At 45.1% G+C, this 25,124-nt stretch overlaps 1 protein-coding gene across 4 annotated transcripts in view; it reads left to right on the top strand.

Moving 5' to 3' along the window:
• Window positions 1-8,029, top strand: part of CENPC (centromere protein C) — a 30,139-nt gene extending 22,110 nt beyond the window's left edge. For all 4 annotated transcript variants that reach the window (XM_075751415.1, XM_075751414.1, XM_075751413.1 and 1 more), the window contains one exon: window positions 7,789-8,029. In XM_075751415.1, coding sequence (XP_075607530.1) covers window positions 7,789-7,831 — 43 coding nt within the window. In that variant the 3' untranslated portion in view covers window positions 7,832-8,029. The remainder of the gene's footprint in view (window positions 1-7,788) is intronic.
• The last annotated feature ends 17,095 nt before the right edge of the window (window positions 8,030-25,124 follow it).

Genomic DNA, 25,124 nt, shown 5'->3' with positions numbered 1-25,124 from the left:
CAGCTACCAGATGGACACACATGCTGTCTCCACTGCTTGAGGGGATCCCACCCACTAAAACGTTTAGTTTGTAAGTCTTTCAACTCCTCAGGCCTGCAGAGGTCTGGAAATTTGCCACTTGGAAAACAGTACAGGGCTAGCATTAGACCAAAAGATCCTCTGCTCCTCACACAAGCATGTCTCCCAGTGGCCAGGGTATGGATGTGTTGGTCTCTGAGCCCAACAGCTTGTTGGTTCCAGCTGAAAGTCAGAACAAGAACACTTTTCAGTTGTGTTAAAGGCCAGAGAGCTCAGAAGGAAGGTATGCTGCAAATTTTCATCTGCATTACCTGTCTGCAGATTGGGTAGCAGAAGGATACTTTGTTAAGGGGTTAGTGAACGTGTATGGACTGTGGAGCCTGTGACCCTAAAGGAAAGCGTAGATGTATGTTCTGATGGAGCTCTAGGCAGCCTGCTGCTTTCCAGCAATGTGTTCTAGATTGGTGGGTTCAGATGAGAAGTTATACACGGCCCTTGTTGTATCAGGCACCCATCTGGCTTTCCCCACTGCACAATCCTGCAACCTGGCAGCAAGGTTTTGAGTAGATTTTCTTTTCGGTCATGAGTAAATGATGAGAAATACGTCTTTCAGGATGTTTTCTTAAGCAGAAGTAACATGTGTAGACCTTTTCCTGACACAGGCTGGAAAGTGGCAGATGTTCAAGTAGAGGTTTGAGTTGAGGATGCTGTGAGTGCCTGTTTGTGTCTTCCTAATTCTGTGGCTGGGAGTGTCAACAGAATAGGGTGGATTTGGTATATGTAACTTTTTAGGTTCCATGGTTTTGTTGCTTCCTGGCTAGTCGGTTTCTTGGGAGAAATGTCCTGTATAGTTTTCAGAGAACATTTTGTAGTTGGACTACATCTCAAAATGTTTGGGTTTTATTTTTTTTAAGTAGCAAAATCAATTGTGCCAAGTGTGGTGATGTATCTAGGATGTTGCTGTAGTTTAGCAACAGTTCCAATGTTTATCACTAGATGGGGCTTCAGACACAGCTGTTTGTTGGCTGGCATCTATGTTTGTAGGGTTTGGTTTTTGAAAGGCAGGAAGAAGAGTGTGTTACAGATGGAGATAAATTCGGTTGAATCCTGTTGCAAGGAAGTGTAAACCAGTTTCCAATAACATTAGAACTTGCCACTGAACCTTGCTAAGCTCGTTCTTTTACCATGTGTGTTGTACTAGTTGCAGCCACTTGCGCAAAGCTGTTTTTTTAAAATATTAGTGTGCAGCAGGAGTTAAATTGAGCTAGGTTGTTCATCGTTTGTCTGGATCACATTTTAAATTTTTTTCTTCAACTTGACACTTGTAAAAAAAACTTGCTTTCATGTCATTAGCCTGGATATAATGTGAGGAGGTGCAAGAGAATCTTCTGAGTTCCAAGACCCCTATGGGCGCTGAGTCGTGCACTGTGGCAAACAAAGAGTTGGTCTTTAGTCAGAAGAAGGAGCTGATGTTTTACCTCTACCTAGTCTTGCTTTGGCTCCCACTTCCTACATTTTTGTGTACATCACTACTAGTAGTCCTGGGTAACCTTTGGTGGTCTAATTTTTTCCTTTACCAAATGGGATATTGCAAAGAAAGAAAAAAGCCTTCTCTGAAACGTGAGAAGTTGGCATTCTTCCTGCATATGTGTGATTCTTTTTATCAGCATATTTTCTACTCTGGGTAATCCTAATTTCCACTGACTACTGTGGTGGTTTCAAATAGATATGTGGCAAATTTATTTAGACTTGATAAAATCCTAAAGTAATAGCCTGTGTAGGGCATGCTGTGGTCTGTAGCTTATAGAAACCCTACGAATATATATTTAATGTTATTTGCCTGTTGTAGCTTTTAAAACTGCTTTTAAACTGTTTCATAGACTATAATGGCTTATATATTCAGCTCAGATGGTACAACTTTTTACTTACACTGGAGTACGGAACATCACCTCTACTAGTAGTAGAGATCTGAGCCTGGTTTGTGGTGAGCTAGGCCAAAGTCGGTTAGCCAGTGTTACTTGCTGTGGAGTGAAGTTGGGATCATTGTTGTGAAAGAGACATGGCTTTTTCTGTTCCCTGTGTGGTACACATACTGTTCCTGGAGGGTATCACTGGTTTAGTATGTTAATTCATTGCTTTCTGTCAACAGTTACTGAGAGAGCTGGAAACAAAAGCCGAGTCACATATTTCATCAGCTTCGTGTTAGTAGGTACATGTGGTTTATGGTAGGTATTGTGGTAACAACTAGAGGCTTGTTTTAAGGAGCTTAACTGACAATGTTACACCACAATAAAAAGTCAGATTTTTGAAGGCTTTGGCTTCCTTTGAAAAAAAATTACTGGTTAGTAGGTTCTTTTGAAAATCTTATCTTTTTGTAGTTTCATTTGGTTAGAAAGCTGTTCCTGTTTTATTAAACAAAGCTTTTCTGCAGTTTAAAGTGGCAGAAGAATGGTTGCAAAACTGTCAGATATGTGTGCACGTCCATATTTATGCAACTTTGTAAACGTAAAATAGGAGAATGAGCTGAGTAATTACAGAAAAATAAACAGTGCCAATAAAACAAACTGTTGAGGCACATATACAATTTCTTCTATTTTTCAAGTACACAGCTGAATTGGTTATCTGCAGATGATTTTAAATTAACATTTGGGGAATACAATAACCGTAAAGAGCTATTTCCTCATTTCATAACAGCTGAAAAGGCATTTCAGCATGAAGGAATATTTCTTACATTTTTCCTGATGTATAGACTCTGTTGCCTGATGTCTTTTGTAATACAGGCTTTACTTTAAGTGGTGATTGATTGCAGATAATACATCTAACTGAAGAGTATGGAACTTACCTCTTTAATGGTATTGACAGCTGCTGTAACTGAATATCTTTGTCTTTCCAAGCTAGTACATTTCCTCTTCAGAATATCCTATCGCTTCATGGATGTTCACGAATGCAGTCAGAAGAGATCTTGAAGCCAAACGTTTCTCAGGTTGCACAGAAAACCTTCATTTAAGATTTGACAACCAAAGTGATTCCTGTGGTCCAGTTCTAAGATGAAAACAGTAGTTGATCATCAGTCAAAACAGATGGCTGCAGATTATTAGTGAATGAAAACGTTAAAAGGACCGTCTGCAGAGCTGCTCTGTGTTCTTAAGCCCACCCACAAAGCTCTTGTTCTGGTTTGCTTCGTTTAAACTCCTGTGCGCAAGTAAAGGCACACACAAAAGGTTGTAAAACCACATTTACTTTGCACTTCTTCTGCAGTCTTTCCTTGTTTGGAGCACAAGAGGGGCAATAATTGAAACAAGGAGCTGAAAGAAGCAAAGTGTTTACTTTCTCAGTCTGACTGTTCAGATGCAAATGTAAAACTGTTCACAGAAAAACATATTTATTAATGTCCCAAGTAAGATTATTAACTTCTCTTTGCAGCTCAATAGGTAAGAACTTTTAAATTTGAAAACTGAAGAATTGCAGTCATCTTGACAACCATTTAGAAAGTTTATTAAATGGGTACAATAGCTGTTAACACACATTATATTATTTAGCTTATTACATTTCTTCATAGTCATGGTGTTTGAAGTTGCCTTTTCCTGTGTTTTCAGTAACAGTAGCTGAAATGAGAATTGATCAAGATGGCAGATGCATGGTAATGGTGTGACATCTGGAATAAACGTGACGTAGAAAGGGAGAGGAAAGGAGTGATATGAGAGGTGTAAACATAATGAAGAGCTGTAGTAGTGTCCAAAGGTGTTGCAGACTGGCTTGTCTAGGTTGTGCAAATGGTTTTCAATGAAATTCATTAACTTTTGGAAGAGCAGAACGTGACTCTTCTGATTGGTAAGGGAAACCTTTCTGGTGTCAGTGCCATGAGAACACAGCTGTCAGCGCTGGTAACCTCCACTCTTGGTTTGGGATTGTAGTAGTGCTAGTATCACTTGTGTTTGAGAGCATTAAGTCATCTAAACCTGCAGGATTCAGCTAATGAACATGATATATAATCCACTGAACAAGAGGCCTGAACTTACTGAATTTTATCCTTTCTTTATGTTGTCATCACTTTTGTGTGGTAGTACAGAGGGGGCGATTACAAGAAATGAAACTTAATTATGAAGTTTTGTTCAAACACAATCTGAACTTGAAATTTTATTGCTGACAAAGAGGGGGCTCCCCTAGGATGCAGTAGCTTTATATGCTGAAGAAACTAAGCACTTCTCCCATATTTCAGTGAGTGCTAAGTCAGCTCTGAGGCTAATTAATCAAAACAAATTTACAGTTAAGCCCAGGAAGGAAGACTAATTAAGTAGCCAGTTAAGGAAAAGTGCTGAAGGAGGGATCAACCTTAATGGGAAAGTATGAGACTCCCAGTATTGGCCCATGAAGGACAATTAAGTGATAATTGCAGAGGCCTTTTTGCATCCAGCAAATGCTCTCTGACTTTTATTATGGCTGATTTTCTTCATACTAGTAAAGCAGACATTTGCCTGTTGAGCAACTAAGCTTTACTGTGCGCTGTTAAGGTAATTCATAGGTAAAGCACAGAGGTCGCTGCAGGAATAAATTAGAACATAGCTGTCAGACTTGAACAGTATTTTAGCTGGTGAAAAAGCCCTGCTGTGTTTTAAAGACAAAGTAACTCTAAATGTTTGCTTTATTTGCCTCTTCATTTTGTGACATACCGAGTCCATCTTCACATCCTGTTTAACCTTTTAAACAAGTTACATTGAGTGAATTATCTTATCAGAATTTAGAATAGCTTCATTTTGTTCAATTGCTAACCCCACGTAAGTTCACAGAAATCATTACCTTGTCATGAAATGGCTTCTGTTGCTTACATCCTGCACCCACGCTGCATGATGTACTTGTGTTTCTTGATGGAAAAAAAGAGGGAGGAGCTATAATAGTAGTATTGTTTTTACTGAAAATAATTTAGGTCCTCTTCTGAAGGACTTTTTAAACTTGCAAATCTCATCTCTGGTGAGATGCTGAGGGTTGCAAATGAGGTGCATGACCCAGTCCTCCTGCGCCTCTCCTTGCCCGTTTCCACGGAACTGCGATGCTGGTGAAGTACAAAACATGTCTTAATTAACTTGACACACCCATGAAATAAGAATTTGATTAAATGTGCCTTTTTTTTTTTTTTTTTTGTGCACTTACCTGGAACTTGAATTATTTCAGAAATTACGAAGAAGAGTCTCATGTATTAAAAAAAAGTGTTGATAGTAATTTCCTTCATGAAATTACATGTGCACATGCTGCCAGTGTGATGCGCTGTATCCTGCTATGCAAGTTGGCAGTTGTCTCCCTGAAGTATCTGTCAAAGGTGTGCTTTTGTCTCTCCTTTGGGTTTTTTCCTCTTCCCCTTGGAGCAGGCTGCGGGATGAGGCATTCACCTGCCACTATTTCAGCTCAACTGCTGTATCGAGTTTCAATCTGCTCCTTCATTTTTTGTCTTGCTGCCTAAATTTCTGCCTTTTTGGGATGCATTTCCCTTACCAAAGGTTTATTTTTGTCTTTGTTCCACTTGCAAGGATCGTATCATTTTTCTAGCTCAGTTCCAGGTATTTGAATGATTTCAGAAGTGTTCTTGTGCCTGAAGTTTCCTTTGCTACCTCTCCTTCAAGCTTTGTACAGGGCCTGGCAATGCTCCCTATTTTCTCGCTCAGAGAAGTGATGCAAAGCTTCCTTTGGCCTCCATTCTTTGACAGACTTTTGTGTAGTTTTAATCCCAAGAAGGCTGGCATAGGATGTAACTGGCAAGGCATTTGTTAGTGTCGTCATCTGCCATTTTCCAGACTGCAGACACAGAACTGAGACCGCTTCAGGCCTGCATGGTTGCCCTTGAGCCTCATCCATCTGTTGAGGCTGGTTCTGCGGTGCCAAAAGAATCTGTCCCAGCACCATTCCCCCGGCCAGACTTATCCCAGAGCATCATAGCATTGTGCTTTTTGCTCCTCTTGTAGCACTATTTCAACATGCTGGTGTCTTCCTTTGCCTTGGCACAATCTTGCCATGGCTCTGCCATCACTTAGGCACCGTGCCATACCCTGATTTTGTATTGGCAGGGTAGTCCAGGCATTCACCTGCTCTTACATCTTCATTCCTCTTGCCAGTGGGAATGCCATTTGGCACCAGCTGGTTTTGGCACAGAGGTCTAGCATGGCAGTGCATGCCCACTGCTGCAGATATGGATGTGGATGCATATGCCCTCTCACACCTCATTGCTGCCTGACTGCTGGTGAGTGCCAGGAGAAACTCATCTTCCTGGTTTTTCATGTTTCTGTGGTGTCTAAGGAGGAGCCTGGAGTGAATCTGAGACCTGACCAAGCTCATTTTGACGTATCCCTCCTTGTGGAGCAGCTCTGTCCACACAGGTCAGAACCTGCCATCTCCATTCTACCCTACTTACTGCCTGTGGGTAGGAGTGTGTATTTGCAGAGTACATTAGGGTGTTTGTGTACACACTTGGCATCCTCATTCTTGTCACTGGTTGCTGTGGAGAGGTTCAGAAGGGATCAGGAGACAAAAGGTCATATGTGAGGAAAGAGAGCTTATCTGAGTCCAGGTGGTCCTGCTTGAGCAGGAGGGTTGGACCAGATGACTTCCAGAGGTCCCTTCCAACCTCAACCATTCTGTGAAATTGGAGACCCCCCATGCTACGGAAGCTGCTTCTGCAAGTTTAGTTCACACTCGTGTTGGGAGGACCCTTAGGCTGTACACCTCAAGTGGAGGGACTTTTACCTGTCACACAGCCGGCCATGACTATACCAACCGCAGAGCGTAGGTTGTGCCAGAGCGCTTGGCCATTGTGGACAGCCACTGTTTTCCCTTGGGAGCAAAAGACGAAATGCGCCTACCAAGTTGCGTTACAGCTGTCAGCTTTCACCTTCCCCTTCTGGCCTTTGCTCTGAGGTGACCCTCTAAGGAAGACACATACCTGGGCTTGATGAGGAGTCCACTGATGAGTTTTGAGGAATTAGCTAACAATTTTCTGCATATATACCCCAAAACAATTTAGTATGAGGTATTTTGATAGTGATAGGTATTTTCACTTGCAAATCTTAACAGCAGTCTTCATTCTGTATGCAAGCTTTAAACCAGCTTGAAAATTTGGCATCTTATGCAGTCCAGGCTATCAAGCAGCTGCTTTTTCCACCTAACTCTACATCTGGAGTCATAGTCAGCTGTCACTTGATGTGGTGAGTTGCATCAGACATTATTCTCTGTTGGCAACAGTCTTCATTCCTGGCATTTTCCTACTATCAGCAGCTTGGTGTGGCCTTAGGGACTGTAAATCACAGATAGTGGACCATTCGTCTAAACCTGAACTTAAGTGAATTAAAATACACACAAGATTTTTATAAAAATAGCATGAAACTCACATGCATGTTAACTACTGAGGCCTCTTGGTCCTGCACAAAATACATCATCTCGTATTAGAGATAGCATAAGAGAATACACGCAGAGCAAGTGTCAGTTGTCACAACCAGGTGTGGCTTTGACAACTCCAAACTTTGCACAGAGGAATGCATTTGTTAGAGACCACTGTTAGCTAAATTAAATTGGGCTAATGTGCTCTTTTGGGCGTAATTGGAATGATACGAATATTTTTATTGATTTGCCGTTGGAGTAGGTGAATGCTCTAATGCCCTTGCTGCTGTGAGTAGTTTGCAGTTGTTCCACTTTACTGTCTAGTAACTCCCTAATATTATGGCACAGTCAGGCATTCTTCTTAACTGCGTTAATTTGAACTAATTTCCTATTATTTTTATAATTTAGACCAAAAGCAAGAAGCATGTTGTTGGAAACCTCTTCCCCATAACTTTGCCTGCAAATTGAAGATCGTCTAATGCAAAGGAACTCTTAAAGAACACTGTGACTACCATCCGCCTGGAAATACACCCCAGTTTTAGGGGCATGCTTTCTTATTGGTCTTAAAGATCTTTCTCCAGTGTAAATTGTAAATACATGGTTTGCTACAATTTTTTTTTTTGTATCAATAAATATTAAATAACACAAATCAGTTTTGATTTCTTTGATTTCTAAATCATTTAAGAATTAATTTTCTAGTCTGTGTGGTTTTGAAAATGCAGCTAATTGTATGAGTTTGACTTGTAAATATTTATAAATAATGTGAGTTACCTTGAGTGGCTTCAAGGATGTCCCCAACAGTGAAATCTTTCAACTGTTCTCTTTGAGTTGTTGAAACTCTTAAAAGGAGTTTGAAAGTAAAATATTTTTCATAGAATAGAATCATAGAATGGTTTTGGTTGGAAAAGACCTTTAACGTCATTAAGTCCAGCTGTTAACACTGCCAAGTCCACCACTAAACCACGTCCCTAAGCACCGCGCACGCATGTCTTTTAAATACCTCCAGGGATGGTGACTCAACCACTTCCCTGGGCAGCCTGTTCTAGTGATTCACAACCCCTTCCATGAAGAAATTTTTCCTAACATCCAATCTAAACCTCCCCTGGCGCAGCCTGAGGCCGTTTCCTCTTGTCCTATCACTTGTTACTTGGGAGAAGAGACCAAGACCCACCTGGCTACAACCTCCTTTCAGGTAGTTGTAGAGAGCCATAAGGTCTCCCCTCAGCCTCCTTTTCTCCAGGCTAAACAACCCCAGTTCCCTCAGCCGCTCCTCATCAGACCTGTGCTCCAGACCCTTCACCAGCTTCGTTGCCCTTCTCTGGACATGCTCCAGCACCGCAATGTCCTTCTTGTAGTGAGGGGCCCAAAACTGAGCACTGCACTCGAGGTGCGGCCTCACCAGAGCCAAGTACAGGGGGATGATCACATCCCTAGTCCTGCTGGCCACACCATTTCTGATACAAGCCAGGACGCTCTTGGCCACCTTGGCCACCTGGGCACACTGCTGGCTCATATTCAGCTGCCTATTGACCAACACCCCCAGGTCCTTTTCCACCAGGCAGCTTTCCAGCCACTCTTCCCCAAGCCTGCAGCGTTGCCTGGGGTTGGTGTGACCCACATGCAGGACCCGGCGCTTGGCCCAGCTGAACCTCAGATGCCAATACAGATTAGCTTTGAAAAAAACCCATGTTCCTAGTTGACAGTGGCTTTGGTTCCAATTCGAATCCCTCTGCTCCTGCCACAGTTACACAGAAACTCTAGGTGGAAATGTTGCAGAATTCTTTTGGTTTTCAGGTAAATCATAAACAGCTATGTTCTGCTACAGTGTTGTGATCACTTGGCGCTCTCCAGATTTGCTATGTGATGACTTACACTCTCCTGCATTCACTGTGAAATTTTCAAGGTGTTTCTGTTTAGCTGGAGATGGTGCTCCCTGAGAGTTACCTATTAGGGCAGGTTTTGCATAGTCTTCGGAGTGAAAAAACATGAAAGCACCTCCCATCCCTTCAGGAAAATATGATCCATTAGTTTTTCGTTTGCCAGGAGCATCAGTTTTTAATATTTTTCCCTTTTTCTTTATCTCCTGGGAGTATCAATCTGCATAGATCTATTATTAATTCCACAGCAATGCGCTCATTTTCTCAAAAGTCTTTACTGTGGGTAGTAAAAGTAGGTCTCCCTAGGAATGATTTAAAAGCCAAATTGGACTCAAATATTCTATGCATAGTGCTCGGTGGCTGTTGTTGTGTTTCTTTGTGGTGGTACCGGTTGGTTGGTTGGGGTTTTTTAATTATCTTTGCCTCTTTTGAACTCAGTATTTTTGGTATAAGCTAAGTGTCGTAGAGATGTTCAGCATTTAAAACTTGGGAGTCTGGATCAGTATTAAAACAATTCTGGAGCCAAAACAGTTTTTGGAGGTGGGAAGGTGAGGAGTAAAATCTCCTGAACAACAGCGTACTATGCTAGGAAGGATGGTGTATTAAGTTATTTCAGTGTTGCAGAGAAGGGAGCAAGGGGGGGTTTCCCACTCCTGGAAGGTTCTGTGAGCTCCTTTACAGCCTCCGTGCCCACCCGCCCTGCCCCAGCAGCACTTGTTAGCACTTTCCTGGCTGAGCCCTGCTGAAGTGCAGCCTTTCGACCTGCGGTTCCCAGGGCTCTTGAAGCCCTGTCTCAATTCCAGTGAGCATTTAGAGAATCCGGCTCTAACACTCAGCCATCTGCCGCCTCTCCTGCGTGCCTGGGTGCGTGTGTGCACGCCCACCGTGCTTGTGCCCCTGGGCTGTGCAAAACAGGAGGGGGAGGGCGGCTTGCCCAAAACTGATGCAATTGAGCGCTGTTGTGTTCTGGTCAGCTGCTGTGCGGGTTGCTTTGTAGGATCCCTTGAGCAGGACGTGGACCTGGGGACTCTCTTTCCTCAGCCCGACTGTTCCGACAGGGTCATGCTCTCCTGTGCTCGTGGTCTGACACCAGGAATCGTTGCTGCTTTTCTTCACTGCAGTGTTTGGGAGATGTTTTCATCGAGAACAGCCCGTCACAGTTTTTTGTTAATTGGATCAAATCAATGCATTGGACAGAAACGGATAACCGCATATATCATGTTCTGTGTTTTGATAAGCAGGAAGATTGTTAATACATCTTTTTCTTTTACCTGCCTTAACCTGGAAGAACCAGAACATGTGCCCTTCCTACACCAATTAGACTTTGTCATAACTTCATAGGAGGCCAGTTCCAGTAAAATCCGTATGGTGGCCCAATATTAGCTTTTAGGAAACAAGAGGCTGCTTTGCCTTGTATCTTTGTATTGGTTCTTTGGTGTGGGTGTGGTGTTTTTTCAGTTCCTCCAGTGGTTGTGGATGTACTGTTTCAAGTTTATCACATCACTGGAAGGTCTAAAAAAGTTTCAGGAGTTGTAAGAAGCAATAAACAGGTAAGGTGCACAATTCACAGAGGGCACAACAGAAGTTGAGGCCAAATTTCTCTTGCATGTAAAATAATGTAACTTATTTTTTTATCTTCGTGGATAAAACCCAAAATGCTGGTCTTAAAGTTATCCCAACCGGCTGGCTTTCTCCACTGCACAGCAGGAGGAGGCAGGTTATCCAGTGTTCAGGACCGAGCGAAGGTGCCGGTGGTTATACTGTAGCCTGGTTGCAGGCACAGCATGTGAGTTACTTGCTCCGCACGTGCCACCAGCCACTGAGTCGCTGTTTGGGGATTATTAAACCAGTTTTAAGCCAGTGTGCTCATTTGTGCTTTGAGATGTGGAGTATGTAAAGACAAACCCTTGTACCCGGGACTTGAGAACAGCCTCAGAAGCCCCACGTTGTCCAGAGGTGATAGAAGAGATTATTAAAGTCACATTTATTACACATCTTGGGCAGCTCAGGGCTGGTTTCACCATGAGTCTCTTGTGTATTTTCAGAATCTTGAGTTGAAAGGATCCTCCTCTCCCGTAGGAAGCAACTTGGTGACACTGCTCTGTGGTCTGCTGGTGCGCAACTGGCTGCTGTCTTGTATGATTCAGCTGTTACTAAAATAAGACTCTCATTCCTCTGCAGATAAGCAGGTTTAACTTGTCTGTTAAGGATCATGTGATTTTTATTTTAAATTTTTTTTCCTTTTCTGTTTTGAACCGGGTATTATCCATACACATGCATAACTGAAAGAAGGAGTGCCAAATGTTTTGCAGCCTAAGGAATTAAGACTGTAAAGTGGAGTTCATTATGTTGTACAAAGAAAGACAAAGGATGAGGTGTGGAAAGCTCTCCCCGCTGCCTCTCTTGACGCTAAGGAAAGCTTTCCTGTGCCACAACAACCTGGCTTTGCTTCTGGTGCTGCCCCAGCCTGATGAAGCGCTGCCACACACCAGTCCTACTGCCATCATATCTACTTTCTACTGCTCTTTCTGAGATGCCAGTCTGTGCAAGAGGTGGAAAGAAACCGATTTCCAGCTCAGACTGATTGTATTTAATCTTTTTTTTCTTTTTTTCCTCATGAAGGAAATAAATATAACTAATATGTAGGATTTACAGATGGGAGTTCAGCCAGCCCCGAGGACTCAGGGGCTTAAAGTCCTGTGCTTGATTATTTTACATTTATGGCATAAAACCAGGCTGCTTTTGGTTACTCTGCTAAATGCTGCAGAAAAAAAGGCGTTTGGACCAGCACTGAGCCAAGGCAACTTGAGCAAGAGGTAGCCTGGTGTTTACTGCCCAGAGCTTCCCTGCTGCTGGTTACATTTCTTTCTCACACTCACACAGGCACAGATTGGGTGTGAACACTTCTGAACTGGCAAAAAATATAACGTGGTGGCTTTTGGCCATCTGTGTCTCTTCCCTTCTCTGCTTGAAGGTAAACAGGGAATGTGAGCAATTTGACCAGAGCAAACAAGTCAGAGGACTGCACTTGGCTTTCAGAACTTTTTCTTTTCGGATTTGTTATGTAGCTCACATCTTCTCACTCTCAGTGAATGAATGCATGATGTGTTGTTTTGGCATGGGTTTTTTAATTTCTTTGCTTTTTTTTTTTTTGGCAGTTTAGTCTCCAAAGAAGCTTGTACCCTAGGTCAGCATAGAGGCTGGTAAAATGAATGCAGGAGCAACGGACACAAAACCCAGTGAAAATACACCAAAAATATGTTTTGAATCATTTTTTTCCCATGTTTGAGAGTGTCTGTTGCTCTTTTCCCTTTTCCTGTGTACCAAGGCTCCTGGGTGCCAAAGCTCTGCAGCAGACTGAAGGCACATCCTTGGACCTGGATGCGGGGCCGTGCCTCTGCTGAACACCAGCCAAGCCGTCCGCTCGGTGCCGAGTGCGGTGCTGCCATCTGCCTTCCCCCCATCTCAAGGCTGCCGTGACGGATGCCGTTTCCCAAGGAGCAAACGTTGCCACGCTGCCCTCGGCTCCAGAAGGCAGGCGTTGGGGGAGGGAGGAAGGAAACCAAGCCAAGCCTCCAGAGCTGTTGGAGGGATGCACAGAGATTTATACTCAGCCGAAGGAGGCCAGCATCCGCCAGCGATCTGCGTCCCTTCTGTGCTGAGGAGGTATCTGTTCATTGTTGGTGCGCACAGTTCTCCCGGGGACAGCGTTTGCTCTTTAGCTGGCTCTGGTTTTGAGAGCTCTGCTCTGCCCAGCAGATGACTTGCTCTTTTATGGTATCCAGTATCTCTGAGCCTACTGCCCTCCACTGACTTACCTTTTCAGAGGTTTGTTCCTGTGATCCTGCTTAGTGCTTTCTTTTGATTATGGTTTGTATTTTTAATTAATTGAGGAGAGTTGTTATCTTGTGTATATCCATGGAAACTGGAGCCTTGGGTATTGAATCAGTAAATTTATACCTGGGCAGAACTGCTATCACAATCACTGCCTGCTCCATACAGACATATGTTTTCATTTCAAGAGCCTGTGTTTACAGAAGACGGCAACTGAACTCCTTATTTTAGAGTTGACTTTATAGCCAAACTGCTGTGGTCTGAGTGGTACAAGGGTTAACGTTCAGTGGAGCACATACAATGGCTCGGAGCTTCTAGACCAAGTATTGACAAACTTAGTGCCCCTGCAGGTGAAATTTTATTTCTTTTATGGCAGGCACCATAAGAGGCGCACCTGAATGGGAACATATGTAGAAAAAAACCCCTAGTATGTAGCTCAATGTCTTCCCTGAATGATAGCAATACCAAGACTGCATATGTAGCTAAAGCAGAATAGTCATCCTTTTCAGTTGCATGCCTTGCGTTCCTTCGACAGGTATGTGTTCAAACTCTGTATAGGGAGTGGTATATTTCCCCCTGTGCTCTGTAAATGAAGTTTTGTGATCACAAGACATAGCTTCTGTTTTCCACTAGAGGCCAATAAAGTGTAGGACAAGGCTGCTGCAAGGCTTTCAGTAGAAAGCCCCATCTTTCATTTCCCTTCCGGACCTGTTGCTCAACTGTTGTATTTCCATCGTGATGATTATTTCTTCTTTTAGAAATGGTTCTCCCTCTAATGAAGTGGAATTCAATTGCTAAGTATTCCTTCCAGTGTTTTGTTCCCAAAACCTTCAAGAAGTTAAAGAATTGTCCTCTTGATTTGCTCATACATACTCCTTCCATGTTTTCAATTCCCAGCTGCTAACTCTGTAGCAGCCTCCGTGGAATAAAGGGGACATCAAAAAGGTGATGGAAACAGAGCAGATAATAGCAGTGCTTTGGTCTTTTAAGAGTTTTAGGCAATGGTAAGCCTTTAGCTACTACAATTTACTGGAGATCTTCCTAAATGTCGTGCCTACCAGCAACCAAGCCAATGACATCCAATTCCAGCTGAGGGGCAGGGTCCTGTCCGCAACTCTCTCATCAGTCTGCCCGAGTGCCTTTGCCTCTGGGCTCCTCAGGTCATATCTCAGTCCTGGGTAATAGCACTGCTCTATTGCACAGATATTAAGAGGGTTGGGACAGCAAAAGTCCTCAAATATGAGGATGATGGTGCCAGCTCTGTGTCACAGGCAGGAGAAGCCACCTGGGACAACGCTTGTTGGCCAGGAACCACCCCGTATTTCATGGCTCAGGTCAGCAAGGAATACCTCTGCCTAAAATGTTAGGTTAAAGCCAGAAATGTTTACAGCAAGACAAAGGCACTGCTCGGTGCCTTATCTCGGAAGATTGTTTAGGATTTTGCTGCTGCCTAGCAGGGCTCTCGTGAAGGGTGCAGATGCGTGAGCTCCCCCCATCGCTGCGCTGCTGGGCCTGGTTATAGCACTGCGCTTTGGCTGCTTCTCCTAAACCTGCGAGATTTCTCTGGGGATTGCAGGAACTTGGCTTTAGAGGGAGTTGGGGTTCTCCTTTTAGAGGATATGCTGTTACAGTAGGAAGCAAAACTGAGGTGAGACTGCAGCTCAGCGGGACGTTGCCTGAGCCAGCTCTAATCGTGTGGCGACATGGCTTAATGCCACCCACGCGGCGAGCCAGAAGGGCCTGCCGCAGCATTTCTTTGGTTAGGTAGGTGACATCGAGCCCAGGCGCACGCTGCATGAGACAGGCTGTAACCCATGAGGGCGAGTGTCCCTTCCAGCTTCAGTTATCTGCCACCTGCAAAGCACCTCCTAATCCAGCAGTATGGGGTACTTGAAGTTTATACCATGGAGTTGCTCTTCCAGAAGATACGGTGTTTGCAGTATCGTAACGTCTACTAGGCAGGGGCCTCTGGAAACCGACCCTGAGCTGCCAGCGGCTTCAGCGAATATTGAACGCCTTACTGTCAACTGAAGAAAGCTGATTCATTATTATTATTACTTACTGCTCATTAACACTGGTGCAACATAGCAGGGAATCGAGAGCAGCAGCAGCTTCCTGGCTGTTACCTGATGCTGCTGGTGGCCACGTGTGTGCAGCACTGTGGTGTTATGCTCATGCAGGACCTATCATCGGGGGGAGGTACCAGCTGGTAAAAACGGGGGAAAAGGAAGCAGAGGGAATCTGGCTTGGCTTTATTTATCCCCTGGTGTGAGTAGTGTCACAAACAGTCATACAGTAAATAACATAAAATGAAAAAGAAGTAGGAAGTGAGACTGACACATCAGCTTTCGGTCTAAAAGAGTCTACAGCTGTTTTTGCGAAATGAGCAATTTTGTGTATTACCGGTCACACACGCTGTTTAATTTCCCTTGCTTTCCTGCTGTGCATCTTCTCTTTCTCTCATACGTGGATATCAAATAAAGTGTCGGTGGGAATCAGTGTTAACATTAAATGCTTGGTACCTGTTTTGATCCTCTTCGTATGCGTTCAGATATGCCTGAAAGCTTAGCACCTTATGGTACAAGGTGCTGTGCAAATGAAAAGAATCTCTGCTCTACAATGTTTATGTTCTAATTGACAAGGGGGGGGGGAACCCCCAAAGTGTATTTTTTTCTGGTGTTTCGATGCTGCTTGAAACAGTGGGGCCAGGGCCTCTAGGCACTCTTATAAACCAAGTCAATATTAATAATTCTTCATTTTCTGGAAGAACAGTGTTACAGAGTGACTTTCGTGCCGTAACTCGAGCAGAGCGAAACAGGCATGTAGTCTGAAATGTGAGCCCCACGATCCTTGGCGGAGTTTCAAGACAAGCACATCTCTCTCTGCTGAGCTTTGCCACATCAGAAATGCTCAAATGAGAAAAGGGACTTTTCCTAGCTTTAATCCCAAGGCGGTATTTCCCTCGGCAGGTAGCAGTCCCTCTCTGCTGTTTCGCCCTCATGTAAAATGGGCAAGTTGGAACCTCACACTTTAGCACCGGCGGCGGAAGGGCCGAGCCCCGGCTGAGGGCAGGCGCCACAAGCCCAAGAGATGCTGAGCAGAGGCAGCGACTCTGCCGTCATTTCTGCATGCATCAATGGGGGATATTTTTAATGCTTTGTAATATATTAAATTAGAGGAACGTTCAGCCCTGTTTTCTCAGGGCAGGTATTAATTCTGGAGGCTGATTATGCCCCGGGGAATAAGTTCCTGCTCCTTGTAGCACGGGCTGGTTTCGGGTGGATCTGGCAGCCCCCCGGCCGTGCTCAGGTCATGGCACATGGAGACGGCAGCCCTGTGTTGGGCCAAGGCAGAGGCTGACCCTGGCACCGAACCTCAGCGCCCATCCCCCTCGTGCCAACAACTGCGTCGGGGCTCATTTCAAGCGGCTCTGATGGGGGAAGATACTATTAGATCAGTGCATGTAGTATTTTATACTAAGCCTTTTATGCCATCCCTAATATCACAAGTCAGCGGGACGCTTGCAAACGAGTAAAAATGTTTGATCTGGTCCTGTAATTTTGTTAACTGTTTCTCCTTATATTAATTTACATTTGGGTGATTCTGTAAGAAACTGTAGCAGAATTTAATAACACTAATATTAAAAAACCAATATCAGGTCTGCATATTTCCATCTGATTAATAGTTTTTCTCTTGATTAAATTATGCATTTTTAATACAAGCCCTTCATTTGTCTGCAATAACATGGCACTGTAGCCTTCTGTGTAAAGCAAGCACATTTCAGTGCCCTCTTTGCTGCTGGTGCTGCTGGATGCAAATTTCCTTGTTTCTCAGTAATTTTTTCCTGTATCCATCACACCGCTTGCCTTTGCTTGCCTAGAATAAAAGGTCATTGTAAATCCTGATTATTCTTGAAAGTTGTTCACACACTTATTTCCTAGACTTGATATGTTTCATCCTCGAGCACATCAGAAATAGATTTAATCAAAAATGAAAATTTGTCTGGGAGAAACTGTTGGTGATTCTTTCTGTCTGTGGGTTTTTTTCCTCCCATCTAAAGTGTTTTTGACAAATATGCTACAAAAAACCCTGAATTTAAACTGGTTTTCATTTTGATTTGGAGAGATGAAGTGGAATAAAGTTATTCTTCTTCTATGACTTTCCATTTTATTTTTTTTTATGGAGGAGACAGATGAGAATTCACTCTTCACCTAACTGTAATCTTTAAGTGATTCTCCAAAGCCAGCCCCAGCAAAGTATGGTAAAAATGATAACGAGAAGGCTCAGGATCTCATTGAAGTCAATAGCAAAAGATGTGTTGAGTTCAGTGAAGCCAGGACATCATGCTGCTGGGATTACTGAGTAGGTACATCTCATTCCTGATGCCCTCAGGGTTTATTTGGTGTATATTTTTTCGTGTGAGGTTGATTACAAGTTCTGTCTTTTCATGTAAAGAGGCAAGATGGGCACCTTCACCCAGTTCACCTCTCATTAAAACATTATGTTGGGCCAGAGAGCTGTGAAAAATAGTGAGATCTCAGCAGGGGTTCACTCTCTGCTCTTCCACCTGGCCTTTGTCGTGCCTGACACTGCCTTGGCACCAGCCCCAGTTCTGTTTGCCGCAGGAGGATCATGCGGAGGTGTGAACTCTTGCCCAGCGTCCCTGCCAGCATGTGCACACAGCTGTGCTTTATTTTAGGGTTCAAGGTGCGGTTGGGTCCAGTTCAGTGGGGCCTGTCCATGTTTCGGGGGAGACTGGTGAAGGAGACGCTCTGAAATCCAGCTCTTCCTTCCCATCCATCAAAGACTGTTGTAGTAGCTGCAACCCAAATAGCTCCTGCATTCTGTGTGAGAAGAAAATTAAAGCAGATGGATATGCCAAACTCCAGTTTGGGCAGTTATAGTCTGAATAGATTCAGGAGAGAGGAAAAAAAAGTCAAAACTTTTTGAGGGGAAAAAGGGCAAAATCAAAGTTTTGAAGCCCTAAATCCTTCATGGGTGTCCAATATTGTGTTTGTGTGATTTCAGAGAAAAAGATAATGTAGAGAAGTTTATTGTGAACATTTTTCATGAGGGAATAAGATGCAAGAAATAATTTTCTGGCCCTGATTCTGAGCACATGCAAATATTTATATTGCTTTTTCTTTAAGCGGGACTGATTTTTCTGGTATACTTCAGGTAACTCCTCTAAGGAGGTTGTTTACAACACCGACACTACCCTAAGGCAAATTGAAACGATGGTGAAGCTGGGCTGACTTTGCTGCCTCAGTGTCTCTCCCCTTTTGAGGAGAAGCAATATGTGCATACTGGGCTTTGCTTTCCCATGGGCTCTCCTTGCCTGTGGTTTAGAAGATCCGTGCATGCAGGTTGATTAATTAGCCAACGCTAATTGCTTTTTGGTCAGAGTTATGCTTCATCCCCAACTAAGAGTGATCGCTGCTTTTTGACTGTGATAGAGCAGCTACCAGGGGGCTGCAGTTTGGTTTCAAGGCAGGAAACGGAGAAGGAGTTAACTTTTGGAAGACAACTCTTGCTGGGTGCTGTATGAATCTGCCCCTTAAGTAATGCCACGTATTGAGCATGCCATCCTCTGCGTGTCCCTTTCAGTGCTGTGCCTGTGACAACACATATTGTACGATTGCTTGCTGAAATTTTGCAAAAACATGGACAGGACATGGTGTTCCAAACCTGGAAAAGAGTCCTAGTATAGAGAAATTTCCAAAGAGACAGCTCTGGTTTGGGATATTTGTCCCAAAAGGAGCCATTTGGGCTCAGCAGTGCATGCTGATCCTTCCCCATGATCAGAGTCAGAGCTGTGACAACACGCCAGTTGAATGTGGACATAGGTGATGTACTCTTAGCATGAATTTGGGGGCTCAGAGGGGCACGGTAGGATGGACAGAGCTCCAAACTGCTCCTGGAAACAGGAATTTGCTTCTCACTGCATCCACCTCCATCCTCAAGTAGGCCTTGCATGGGAAATACTGGTATTTATCTCCAACCTTTTTCATCTCACAACCTTGTACCTCTTAAGTGTGGCACTTGGTATGTTTCTTTGGTTCTTAAATGTGGCAAAATTCATCATAATCTGCAAGAACTGTAGAAAAAAGATAGAGAACCACTTTGTCCTGAAGAGTATAGTTAATAGTTTGGCTCAAAATAATGTGTCGCTCCTCTCAGCACATGCTGTGTGTAGGTAGTAAAAGCTAAAAAAAAAAAAAAAAAAAGAAATCCTGATAAGATTAAAAAGCAGGTAAGAAAGCAATGCATTGGGGAGGAAAAAAACCACAGCTGTGAAACAAACCTTAGGTGCTTTAGAAGGAGGGCTTGATCTTAGGTGATACAAGTGAGATGGTGCCAGAGGATTTATCTGGGGCTCGTACAAAAATCCCCAGTCACCAGTATCCTCAGTGCCAGCAAGCACGAGTTGGAGCCATGCTTTAATCGAGAGCTTAGATAAAGAGCATGTTTCTCCACTGGGGAATTTGGGTGGCATAAATCTGTACTCTTAACGGGTTCGAGTCTCAGGGGCAGGCATGCTCCCATTGTAAGCGCTTTTCCTAGGGGTAGATAAAAGCCTCCCATAAATAAAGCTTTGAAATCTTCCAGGAGAGGCTAGCAATACAAATATGGGCACATGAAGCTCTGCGTAAGCAATAATTCCACAGACTTTTATTACAAAGTAGATAGATGGGAGCAGCAATGCATGATAAATCAACGTATCTGCCTCCTTACTGGCTTTTATGATAGGCATTAGCAGTAGTGACTGTCACAGAGATCATAACTGCTTTATTTCAACTGTCTCTATAAGGCGTATTCAAATACAAGCAGTTGTTATCATTTTTTAAGTATAAACTCTTTTTCCCTGCATTGAATTGATGACAAAAGCGTTCCTGGTAAACATCAAATTTTGGGAGGAGGGAGGGAGGGAGGGAGGGAAGGAAGGAAGGGAGGAAGGGAGGAAGGGAGGAAGGAAGGAAGGAAGGAAGGAAGGAAGGAAGGAAGGAAGGAAGGAAGGAAGGAAGGAAGGAAGGAAGGAAGGAAGGAAGGAAACAGTGCTCTCACAACAGTTTGTTGTGGTAGGATTGTTTGTTTTGGTAGGGTTTTCTTGGGAGTCTTGGAGACAGCTGACGTGCATTGCCCAGCACACCAGTGCACAGCTAATGCAGTGTCTCCCTGCTGACGGGGTGGTTTGGGGCTGCTGATGGGAGCAGGAGGACCCACTGACCTCTCCTTTAGGGTTCTGGAGTGAGTTTTGCTGTTGCAATGCTGATGCCACCAGCAAAACACAGTGTTTAATCTTTGTCAGTTGTCTCCTTGAGTAAATCAGCTTATATGTAATCTGATTATGTATATAATATAGACATATAAATTAAGTAGATAATTGGTAAATAATGGCATTGCCAACAAAATGATATTAATACAGGGTTAGAGAGGCTGTTCTGTCTTAACAAATGTTTTTCTCTTTCTAGGGTAGGCTTTCAAAGACAATTGAAGGAGTTTTGTACCTAAACCTAGACCTCTAAAGGTTCATAACTGCTATTGACCTAAGTATCTGTGGGAAACTAGGCACTCAGCTCTGACTGGGAACTCCCTGGAGCCCTTTATGAGCTTTGGGAAGAGGAAGCTGTTATGTTGGTATCAAAGTAATGTGTCCTTGCACCCTTCTTAACTACTTGTTCAGCACGTACCATGCAGTGGACAACTTGGTGAGTTGAATGCCAAGTAGATGTTGTATTTTGGAGCTGCCCTTTTTGGATTCACGTTGTAGGCAAAACTGGACGCAGTGTCACATAAGATGGTAGCAGTACAGAAGATGGGAGGTAGTTTTATCCGCTGTTTCATCTTCCGCTGGTCATCATCCTCCTCTTAGCCCCATCCGTAGCAATCCCACCCCTTTCAGACTCTCTTGCCTTCCATAAAGCAACCCGTGGCTGCCCTGGAGAATAATCAGACACATAATTGCAATCTTCCTCCTCTGTGGTTAGTCCTGCAAAATAGTGCTTGGTCCATATGGTGCTGCTGACACTATAGAAATGATGCTATGGATTAATTACAGCTGGGGACACTAGGAGGGGGGAGCTTTGCGTGCGTTCCTCTCCCACGAGGTGCGCAGTTGCGAAGCAACCTGACACATCTGCCAGGGCTGTCTAAGAAACTATTAGCCAGTTGCTACCTCCTGTGCTCAAGAGCTGCAGGCAATTTCACAGTAATAGTTTCTCGGTTTCTTTCACGCAGGCAACTGTGGTGCTGAGATACTGACTTAAATATGTATCATGGAATGGCATCCTTAATAGAGGCTTTACAGGAACAAAATGTATATGGGTAATCCACAAAGGCTGGTTGCAACTGACAGTTTCGTTATTGCTCTGGAGATGCGTGGCAGGCACCGCGGGCCGGGAGCAGGGAGCAGCCACAGGAATGGACAGCTTTGATTCGGATCCCGGGAATGATTCCTCAGCTCACCTGCATGCGCTCAGGGGGAAAATCCGAAACAACTGTGCAGAGAGTCCCAAAAAGTGCAATATTATTGCGCTGTAGAGAAGTGGAGGTGAGTGACTGGGAGGCTGGAGCACTCTGGCTTGCAGAAGGGACCACAAGCTGGTTTCCTCTGCAAGCACAAGGAGAAGGGAGACTTTTATGCAGCCAAGCTGGGCTGAGTATGGAAGTTGCCTAGTGTGGTCTGATACCGAAATGAATAATTTGCCTTTCTGTTTTTTTTAGTAAGAGAGAAGCTGAACTTGAAAGCAAAGGCAGTTTGGGTATGTGCATGTGCAGTCGTAGGTTTAAGGCTCGTTGCAGGTGACTGAGTTAGGAGATCATTCTGGTACATCTTGGGAACTTGATTTAAAGCATCTGAAAGCTGAAATGACATTTAGCACCTTTGGAAAACTACCTGAATCCTCAGAGCAAGGGCAAGCTCTAAATTTTTTTGTTTCATGTGGGCACCAGTGGTACAGCCAGGAGCAGTCTGAGGAGTATCAAGAAGGATTACAGAGCCCTGGGAGCAGTGGTAAGGGACTGTGGAGGGCAGGTAGCTTTTTCATCAATCCTCCTGGTCAACGGGAAGGGGTTTGAAAGGGCCAGTCGAATTGGGTGAGCCAACAAATGGTTACAGGACTGGTGCCACAGCCAGGGGTTCAGCTTCTTAGACCATGGGACTCACTTTGAGAAACCTGGTCTACTGGGGGCTGATGGTGTCCATCTGTCAGAGAAGGAGAAGAGCATCTTTGGTCATAGGCTTGCCAAGCTGTTGAAGAAGGCTGGGGGAAGGGAACCTCAATCCATCCCACTCCTATCAGTTGGATGCCAGTGCCAGCAATAGATGCCCAGAGCCAGCAGAAGGATCACAGGTCAGCAGGAGAGCACCTGAAGCGCAGCACAAAGGAATTGCAGCCACTCCAGCCCGTAAGTCAGCTTCATCAGGGACCCAACTTAAAAGCCTCTCTGCCAACGTATGTAGCACAGGGAATAAACAGGGGGAGTTGGAGACGTGCACACATCTGCAGGGCTGTGATCTTACTGGCATCATGGAGACATGGTGGCTGGCCCCTATGACTGCAGTGTTGGAATGGAAGGATACAGGCTCTTTAGGAAGGACAGGCAGGAGAGATGAGGAGGGGGTGTCACCCTCTGTGTCAATGACCAGTTGCAGTGCTTGGAGCTCAGCCTGGGGATGACCAAGAGTTTATGGGTCAGGATTAAAGGGAGGGCATGGACAGGGGACACTATAGTGGGGATCTGCCACAGGCCACCCAACCAGGAAGACCAAGTAGATGAGGCCCTCTGTAGACAGATAGGAGCAGCCTCATGTTCACAAGCCCTGGTCCTCATGGGGGACTTCAACCACCCTGATATCTATGGAGGGACAGCACAGCAGGGCATAAGCAATCCAGGAGGTTCCTGGAATGTGTTGATGATAACTTCTTTCTCGAAGTGACAGAGGAGCCAGTGAGGAGAGGTGCCATGCTGAACCTTGTTCTCACCAACAAGGAGAGGCTGGTGGGGAATGTGAAGCTCAAGGGCAGCCTTGGCTGCCGTGACCATGATGAAATGGTGGAGTTCAAGATCCTTAAGGCAGCAAGGAGGGCACACAGCAAGCTCACCCCCCTGGGCTTCAGGAGAGCAGACTTTAGCCTCTTCAGGGGTCTGCTTGGTAGAGTGCCATGGGACAAAGCCCTGGAGGCAAGAGGGACCCAGGAAAGCTGGTTGGTATTCAAGGATCACGTCCTCCAATCAAGCTCAGGAGCGATGCATCCCAACAAAGAGGGAGTCAGGCAAAAACACCAGGAGGCCCCCATGGATGAACAAGGAGCTCCTGGACAAACTCAAACACAAAAAGGAAGCCTACAGAGGGTGGAAGCAAGAGCAGATAGCCTGGGAGGAATACAGAGAAACTGTCCGAGAGCAGCCAGGGATCAGGTTAGGAAAGCTAAAGCTCTGATGGAATTAAGTGTGGCCAGGGTCATCAAGGGCAACAAGAAAAGCTTCTATAGATATGTCAGTGATAAAAGGAAGACTAGGAAAAATGTGGGCCTTCTCCAGAATGATATGGGAGACGTGGTTACCCGGGATATGGAGAAGGCTGAGGTACTCAGTGACTTTTTTGCCTCAAACTTCACCGGCAAGTGCTCTAGCCACACCGCCTAAGTCGCAGAAGGCAAAGGCAGGGACTGCAAGAATGAAGAACTGCCCACTGTAGGAGAAGATCAGGTTTGAGACCATCTAAGGAACCTGAAGGTGCACAAGTCCGTGGGACCTGATGGGATGCATCCGTGGGTCTTGAGGGAACTGGTGGATGAAGTTGTGTGGTGGGTTGACCCTGGCTGGGGGCCAGGTGCCCACCAGAGCCGCTCTATCACTCCCCTCCTTCTCTAGACAGGGGAGAAAAGGTATAACTAAAAAAAAACTTACGGGTCGAGATAAGGACAGGGAGAGATCATTCTCTAATTATCATCACGAGCAAAACAGACTGAACTTAGAGAGGGAATTAATCTTATTTATTACTAAGCAAAACAGACTAGAGGAATGAGAAATAAAACCAAATCTTAAAACACCTCCCCCCACCCCTCCCATCTTCCCAGGCTCAACTTCACTCCTGGCTTCAACCTCCGCCCCCCCAGCGGCACAGGGGGATGGGGAGTGGGGGTTATGGTCAGTTCATCACGCGATGTTTCTGCCGCTTTTTCATCCTCAGGGGGAGGACTCCTCTCATCGTTCCCCTGCTCCAGCGTGGGGTCCCTCTCACGGGAGACAGTCCTTCACGACCTTCTCCAACGTGAGTCTCCTCCACAGGGTGCAGACCTTCAGGAGCAAACTGCTCCAGCATGGGTCCCCCACGGGGTCACAAGTCCTGCCAGCAAACCTGCTCTGGCGTGGGCTCCTCTCTCCACGGATCCACAGGTCCTGCCAGGAGCTTGCTCCAGCGCGGGCTTCCCACGGGTGTCACAGCCTCCTTCAGGTGTCTCCACCTGCTCCGGTGTGGGGTCCTCCACGGGCTGCAGGTGGAATCTCTACACCCCCTCATCCTTCCTCCATGGGCTGCAGGGGGACAGCCTGCTTCACCATGGTCTTCACCATGGGCTGCAGGGGAATCTCTGCTCTGGCGCCTGGAGCACCTCCTCCCCCTCCTTCTGCACTGACCTTGGTGTCTGCAGATGTTCTTACATCTTCTCACTCCTCTCTCTGGCTGCAAAAGCTCTCTCTAACTGTTTTTTTCTCTTTTTTAAATATGTTATCACAGAGGCGCTGATTGGCTTGGCCTTGGCCAGCGGCGGGTTCATCTTGGAGCCGGCTGGCATTGGCTCTGTCAGACACAGGGGAAGCTTCTAGCAGCTTCTCACAGAAGCCACCCCTGTAGCCCCCCCCGCTACCAAAACCTTGCCACGCAAAACCAACACAAGTTGCTAAGCCACTGTCCGTCGTATCTGAGAAGTCCTGGCAGTCCGGTGAAGCTCCCACTGACTGGAAAAGGGGAAACATAACCCCTATTTTTAAAAAGAGAAAAAGGAAGACCTGGAAAACTACAGGCTG

Source organism: Balearica regulorum, chromosome 4, assembly GCF_011004875.1.
Source record: "Balearica regulorum gibbericeps isolate bBalReg1 chromosome 4, bBalReg1.pri, whole genome shotgun sequence".
Lineage (NCBI taxonomy): Eukaryota > Metazoa > Chordata > Aves > Gruiformes > Gruidae > Balearica > Balearica regulorum.
The sequence above is the reverse complement of the archived record's forward strand: the minus strand, read 5'-3'. Positions and strand labels throughout refer to the sequence as shown.